Source organism: Cebus imitator, unplaced genomic scaffold (assembly GCF_001604975.1).
Source record: "Cebus imitator isolate Cc_AM_T3 unplaced genomic scaffold, Cebus_imitator-1.0 Scaffold200, whole genome shotgun sequence".
Classification (NCBI taxonomy): domain Eukaryota; kingdom Metazoa; phylum Chordata; class Mammalia; order Primates; family Cebidae; genus Cebus; species Cebus imitator.
The window spans coordinates 3,853,494-3,861,405 of NW_016107515.1; the positions used below are offsets into that span (position 1 = coordinate 3,853,494).

Below are 7,912 nucleotides of genomic sequence, written 5' to 3' on the forward strand. Positions count from 1 at the left end.
AACTTTTTAACTTTATAAACTTTCGATATTCGTAATAGCTCTTAGCTTAAAACACAAACTATACAAAAATAGTTTCTATAAAGTAGCTATACAAAAATATTTTCTTCCCTTATATTCTTATTCTAGAAACATTTTTCTACTTTTACAATTTTTATTTTACTTTGTAAACTTTTTTTTTATTAAGAACTAAGACACAAGCACACACATTAGCCTAGGCCTACATAGGTTGGGATCATCCATCTCGCTGTCTTCCGCCTCCCCATCTCGTCCCACTGGAAGGTCTTCAAGGGCAGTAACGTGCATGGAGCTGTCATCTCTTAAGATAACAATGACTTCCTCTGGAATACCTCCTCAAGGACCTGCCTGAAGCTGTTTTACCATTAACTTTTTTTTTTTTTAACAAGTAGGAGTACACTCTAAAATAGTGATAAAAGTATGGCATAGTAAATTCCACTAACACAGTCATTTATTATCATTGTCAAGTACTATGTACTGTACATAATTGCATGTGCTGTACTTTTATACAACTGGCAGTACAGATTTGTTTTTCCCAGCACCACATAAACATGTAAGTGATATGTTGTTATGATGTCACTAGAAATTTTCAGCTCCATTATAATCTTACGGGACCGCCATCGGATATGCCATCCTCATTGACTGAAACGTTGCTATATGGCACATGACTGTATTATCTCTTACAGCTTCTGTGGGTCAGGATTTCAAGAGTGGTTCATTCAGCTGGGTGATTCTGGCATTGAGCTTCTCATAAGTTATTACCAGATAGTGGCTGAGGCTGAGTCCCAAAGGTATCCGCACTTAATGTGCCTGACCTCTAGGCTGGAAAGACTCAAGCCAGGGCTGGGTCTTCCCTGGCACATCTCCTCTCTCTCTCTCTCTCTCTGATCCACCATGTGGTCTTACCAGCACGGAGGCTTCAGATCATCTCCTTTTCTCATACGGCAGCTCAAGCTGCAGTGCAAGTGAGAAGAGAGAGTGAGAGAGCGAGAGCGAGGGAGCGAGTCGCTCCCCATTGCCTCTTCTAAGCTAGCCTCAAGCTCTGCAGCGTCACTTCTGCCACAGTTCTGTTTGTCCAGCAGTCTCAAAGTTCTGCTCAAGTTCCAGGGAAATTGCTGTAGACCCTACATCTTGATAGCAAATGTGTCCAAAAAAAAAAAAAAAAAGAAATGACAGACATGTTTGGAGACCAACACACTTCCCACATCCACATCTGGACACTGTCCTTGCCCCCCATCCAGGATCACCCCTCCTGCTGACAGTTCAGAACCCATCCCAGGACTCCTTTAAGGCCAGAGCTGAAGGTCATAAAGGTCTGGAGGAGCCTGGGTAGAGACAGTGAGGACTAGCCTTGGGATAGGCAGCCTGTCCTCCAGGTCAATGTAACCCATTCCCATTTCTAACCATGTGTGTTCAGGCCCCAGCTTTGTGTTTCTCATCATCGCATGGTCTGCAGGCATGCAGGCCCAGAGAAGTTAAGTAAATTAAACTCACACAGCCCAGCTGTGTGGAGTTGGGGGCTGGAGCTGTCTCACCTCAAAGCCTACGTGCTCCCTGGCCTTTTCTGGCAGTATGTGTGTTTGGGAGGTGGGCAGAGGCAGGCAGCACAGCTCAGTGGAAGGGGAGAGCCCATTCCTCCTCCATAGCCCCTGTGTCACTTACACTCAGATACCATGAAAATAGGGGCCACAGAAATGCTGTGAAGGACAGGCAGCCGGGGGAGAGGGGTGCTTTTGGCCCCATCATTCTATTTTTCAGCCACAAAATAAAATCCTCTCTTTACCTTTACAAAGAGAGCACACCAACAAAGAGTGTCTTGGGGATCCCAGGATTCATCTGTAGGCACAAAGCTTGGGGTACTGCGCTGTCAGCTTCTGCTGGTGGACTGAAATTTCAGAGTGAAGATGGGAGAGATGCGCTTCAACTAATGACAGTAATAGCTGCCACGATTGAGTACATAATAAGTGCCAAATAAGTGCTGCGTGTACATCATCTCATTTAACCCTCATCAAAGCTCCTGAGGTCAAGATTGTCAGCCTCATTTGTAAATGGAGAAACTATGCCTCAGAGATGAAGTACACTGCCTTTTGATCACTCAGTAAGTGGCAGGACAGGGATTCAAGCTCAGGATTGTCTGCCGCTGAAGCTCAGCTCCCCAACACTGACTCTGTGCCTGGGACAGCCCCACATCAGAGCCCCCATCCCACGCTACATCCTCAGCATTTCAGCAATGCACTCTGCTTTTACATAATAAATATTCATTGAAAATATTGGTGCTACAGATGCTGGCACAAGCTGCTGAGATACCATGCTGTGTCCTGGTAATTAAACCCTTAGTTGCATTGTCATATTCACAGTTGTCAAGGTCCCCAAACATCCATCTGAATTCAGATGGGAGGTGAGAAGAACACGTGTGATGCTTTGGAGTGTGTACAGATTTCTATTTGTCTGCAGGTTTCTAATCCCTGCATGGATAACCCTTCTTTATTTTCCTGGGCAATTCTTGCAATTTTTTTTTTTCTAAATCAACACTCAAATTAGCCAGAGAAGTCTAAATACTGTTTTTCTCCATCACAAACTAGTTCAGAAACAACATTGGTGCTGTTTTAGGTATTGGAAAACTCAAGGAAGGAAGGAGGTACCTGGGTGAGGTTACTCAAGGACTCACTTGATTTTTAATTCAGTATTATGTCTGATATCAGGAGAGTAATCTCTCCTCAAATTTGATTTTTTTTTAAGTGCTAGAATCTGAAAATTCCTTCTCTGTTCCTTTTATGCAACTGTATAAAGGAGACATAACTGCAGGGTGGCATCTTTAGGATGTGAGAAGGAAAACCAAGAAGAGATGAACATTTGGATGGGGAGTCACCATGGGAAAAAATGGCTGTTAGTATAAAGTGTTGAGAAAGAAAGCAAAGACAATTCAGATGCCTTGTTGAAACTCCAAGGGCCAAAATCCTGAAAAGTTAGGGTTAGAGAAGGCATAATGTGTAAGGATCAATTATTCAGCATCTTTTATTGAGAATTGTAGCATGTTCCTTTTTGGCATTCAGTCTTGTTAGATTATTTTAGTAAACACAGAATGCTCATACAATTGGTCACAGGCTCATTCCTGACTTCAGTTTTTCCTAACTGGTTTTCCATGATCCATGCTGCCCCTCCACCCGGACTTGCATATCACCACCACCACTTCAGCTCTTCTGCAGCAAATTCTTCTCTTTGGGGCTATATCCAGGAGCTTAAGCCTACAAGTTGAGACGGAAGTAATCCATGCAAACGTCTTTACCTAACCTGTGAGATGAGCAAGATACCTCTGCTGTGTACCAAGTACATATTCTACCAACTATGTTGAGTATTGAGTTAAATGAGGTATGGCCTTTGTCCTCAGGGAGTTTGCAGACCAGCTGGAAAATAGACAATTTTTGTCTTGTTGATTTCTAGCAACATACCAAAGTTAGGCAAGTTGTTTTGATTTCAAGTGACAGAAAATTCAACTCAAACTGGTTTAAATCAAAATAGAGGAGAGATGGGATAGAATAGGTCACACACTCTTAAAATACAGAGGTATCTGGCTTCAGGCATGAGTGGGTCTGGACATTCACAGGAGAGCATCATATCTGCTCACTATTTTTGTGGTGGCGAGATGGCTTCTGGCTACCCTGAACAACTTAGCAATCCCAGTAGGTAAATAGTTATTGGGGTTTTGAGTACTTAGGCATTTCTGAAACAATTGTTGTGGTCAGAGAGACTGAAGATATTTACCAGCCTGGCCTGGATCAGATGCCCGTGCCTAGAGCTGGGAAGAGGGTCAGCCCCATTTGTATGACATGATCTGAGAGTTGGGGGAGGAGAAACTTCCAACAGAAAAATTTGTTACCTAAAGAAAGGACCACAGAAGGCAGGCAGTTAAACATAAAGAGTTCTTCTATGCACATAATGAATGGTTTATTCCACACAATATCCTTAGGTTAGCCGGGCATGCTCAAGGGATATCGTTAATCAACAGCATTGCCTTCTTCTGGACAAGCAATGTCCCTTCAGTCCAAGCCAGTCTGGATTAAATAGACCATAATTGTAACCCACAAAAATCTGACCTGAATTTGTTCTCCATTGCAGTGACCTGGACAGAAATAATATCACCAGGATCACCAAGATGGACTTCGCTGGGCTCAAGAACCTCCGAGTCTTGTAAGTAGTTGATAGCTCTCTGGTGCATTTTCATTTTTAGCTCTTCAGCCTCACAAAAAAAAATAAATGTTCCATTGCCCCTGACATCACACTCCCAAGCCCTGGACAACAGGAATTCACATTCTGCAGCAGAAAGCCCCTCAGTAGTGTACTCGCATGCTCACAGGTATCACATTCCGTGTCTGGATGCTGCTGGCCAAGCTAGATTGATGGAAGAACTTAGTTCCAGTGATAGGGAAAGCGGAAGGCTATGAACAAATAAATCAACATGCCCAGCTTCTAGGATGACAGCAATGTCAGATTGACTAACCATGCTTCCCTTCCATAGAGATTATGATTTCTTCTCCAGCCTGTGCATTAAAAGAGCAATCAGGACAAAAGTTATTTGTCTTGTAGCTTAATGGAGAGGAGGGGAGGAGACCATCAGAAAGGGTCAGAGCCCTTGTTGAACACCCACAGCTGTGCAGACAGGTAGCAAAATTTGAGATGGGCATTGATGGACTAGGGGAGCAAGGAATATTAGGTTTCATTGCTGAATATTGAAAACTTTCATCCATCCTTAAGTCTGTGAGTGATAAGAAACTTCCCAAGTGCTTGTCCGTTGAAAAGTCGAAGACATTCAGAGACGTACAGGAACAAGCAATTTAGATCTTCTTTTTCTTCTTTACTTGGTGGTTAATTTTGACCCATAAAGCATGGCTCCAGACAAAAAGTACAGCCTGGGCCATTTGGTCACTGCCTTGGTATTTGTATGCCATGGAATCTTGGCTGGCAAATTGTTACAAGAAGTAACAGCTAAAGTCTTGATACCTGAAGCTACCTCCTTTTTACCAATAGCCCTATATAATAAACAGAATGAATTTTGTACTTGGGACAGCAAGCACCAGGTTCTGGTCCTGATTCAGAATTAGCTACCCATGAAACCTTGGGCAAATTACTTTTCCTCCATGGGCCTCAGTTTTCTCATCTGCAATACAGGGAATATGTAGTTAGAATTATTTTCAACTCTCATAGTTACACATGTGGTGCTTCACAGTTTTAACATTTTCTGATTATTCTCACGACTACCTGTGAAGCATTAATTTCACAACACTGTTTTTCTTTTCTGATTGAGTTGTTAGTAATGATGATGATGGACATGATACTTTCATGGGCTCAGTGTGATATTACATAGTGGTAACATACAAGGTGGGCAGTATGATAAGCCCCTATTTGTAGCAGAGGCAACAGAGGCGTGGATAGGTGAAGTAGTCCCACTTCCACATAGCAGGTGACCGAAGGAGCTGGAATTGGAACCCAGACTCTGTGCTCTCTAACCTCCATGCGGTGCCACTGTGCATTTGTGTTATACAAAGCTGAGAAAACTAAGGCAGTGATAGTCCACCCATTTTGTAAATGTAACACTGATAATTTGGGGGCTTTTCTGAGCTGCTCTTGTGTACTCATGTGTAGGGACGTGGGGATCTGAATGCTGGGCCTCTAGCTTGCAGATGCTCTCCGCGCCAACATGTTCTCCGTCTTTGGTCTCTGACACTCTCCTCTCACCACCCTCAAAGGGAAGGCACACCCTGGGCCAGGTCCTTCTTTTGCTCCGGCAACCATGTGTCTGTCAAGTGACTGGTAGTTCTGACAAGGTATGGGAGGATCAGAATCGAGATTGGGATAAGGGTGGGGGAATTCCATGATTCAGTTTTAGGATGATTGTTATTGAACAGGTATAGGTAGGAACTGCCGATTGTATGTCATTTTCCAGGTTAAAAAATACATGCTTGTTTACCTTCTCTCTTTATTTTTTTAAATTTATTTCCTCTGCGTCTGTGAGAGATTTCCTTTTATGCAAGTTAGATATTTCACCTAATGCTTCATCTTCTAACAAAGTCAAAAACAACTCTTGATTTTCTTAGCGTTACATCAGAAAGACTAATAAAAATTCCAATTTTCGTATCTGCTCTCTGCAAGTATAAAGTTTAAAATAATCACAAAAGATTGTTTTAATGTCCCCTGGATGGTCTGCAACATTCCTTTGACTACAGTTTATCTTTTCAGTTAATTGGTACATTCCCCTTATTTTGATAAGCAATGCCAGAAAGCCTTCCCCTCCTCCCCCCGTTAGACTATTAATATACTCTGTTTCATTATCTTCCTTATCAACTCAAAGACAATCCCATTCAAGTGGCCCTTTATTACTGTGAAAGAATCTGCCTGGTGGAATAGCTGAAATGCTTTCTAACTAACACCAATAAAATATCCAGACATTTTTACCATATTTTTCTTCAATCTATTCTTTTTAGCTGAGTAACCTAGACAACTATCTTTTTTGAAAAGATTTTTTTCACACCTTGGCACATTCCCCATATCTGTTTCTTATTTACAATTTCTAGAGAAGCTAGAAAAGATTCAGTAGTCTTGAATAATTTGCCACCCATTTCTATGTCAAACTGTTAAAATGGGCAAAAGCAGATAAAACAGAGATTAAAGAACTTCAGTCTCAACCCAGAGCAATTTTCCTCAAATGAAGAGCATTTAAGGAGAAGATAGAAGAATTGCCCAGGACAATTTTTTTTTTCTTCCATGGGTGGGAGTAGGAAAAAGTCTCTTCTGGTGGTATCAATTATGTTCCATTTCTTAGTAGTCCGTTTAAGGGCTCTGCTATGCTCACAATGTGGGACCCAGCTTTATCCCAAACGGGGTTAATAAAAAAGTTAAACTCAGCCCCAGCCATCATCATCACATGGAGGCAATTTCCCATCCTGATCCAGTGATAAAACTAAAAAAAAAAAAAAAAAAAAAATGCCAAAAGAGCTGAAAATGAACACAGGCTCTGTTCTTCTAATTCGGAACAGACTCCAGCCATGGACAGCCCTTCTGGATGTCCAGCCCTTCCTGGATCCTCTGTCTGAAAATGCGGGAAAGATATCGATGGCTTTATTGCATCCTCCTGGCCTGCATCTCAGCCCAGAAATCTGGATGGGAGAGTCTTAGTTCATTCACTCATTGATTCATTTATTCATCAAATATTGATGGTTTATTGAGCCTCTGAGTGCCAGGTTCTAGGCTGGACTCTGAGGGATCTAGGAAGCAGACCTTGAAGTGAAGTAGATACCTGGTCAGTGAGGGTCCCAGCAGGAAAGAAGGCAAATGAGGACAGCGAAGTAAAGAATCGTTTACAGAGATGTGGGCAAAGTTAAGAGAAACCTAGGGAGGAGATACTGCAGTTCCTTGAGGCTGGAGTCAAAACGGAGCCACTACTGTCCCCTGGGCCTCGAGGAGCCCAGAGAGGGAGTAGTTATCAGAGCCTGGCAAAAGTCGGGACTACCTCACAGAAGTTTTGGTCTTAGGTAGAGGATGCAGTCAGCCTGAAGTGGCTTGGCAGGAATAGAGAATGAATCCCCCAACCACGCTCTTCTTCTGCCCTCTGATCTCCTTCTGGTGACTCTCACTGGCCGAACCTGACAGGAATCCAGAAGTCAAAAAGCTGCTTGATGGTCTTGATGGCTAGGTGCGGCGGCTCATGCCTGTAATCCCAGCACTTTGGGAGTCCGAGGTGGGTGGATTGCTTGAGCCCAAGAGTTCAAGACCAGCCTGAGCAACATTGTAAAACCCCATCTCTTAAAAAGAAAACAAAAAATAACAAGAAAAATTTTTTTTCCAATTTTGGAGCATTTCAGATTCCAGATTAGGAATGCTCAATCCATATCGCTTTAGAACT

At 42.6% G+C, this 7,912-nt stretch overlaps 1 protein-coding gene across 1 annotated transcript in view; it reads left to right on the forward strand.

Annotated features, from left to right (window-relative positions):
* The window catches only part of LOC108317336 (slit homolog 3 protein-like), a 54,901-nt gene that overhangs the window by 44,582 nt on the left and 2,407 nt on the right, over positions 1-7,912 (forward strand). The window contains exon 2 of the mRNA XM_017547714.2: positions 4,132-4,203. Coding sequence (XP_017403203.2) covers positions 4,132-4,203 — 72 coding nt within the window. The remainder of the gene's footprint in view (positions 1-4,131; positions 4,204-7,912) is intronic.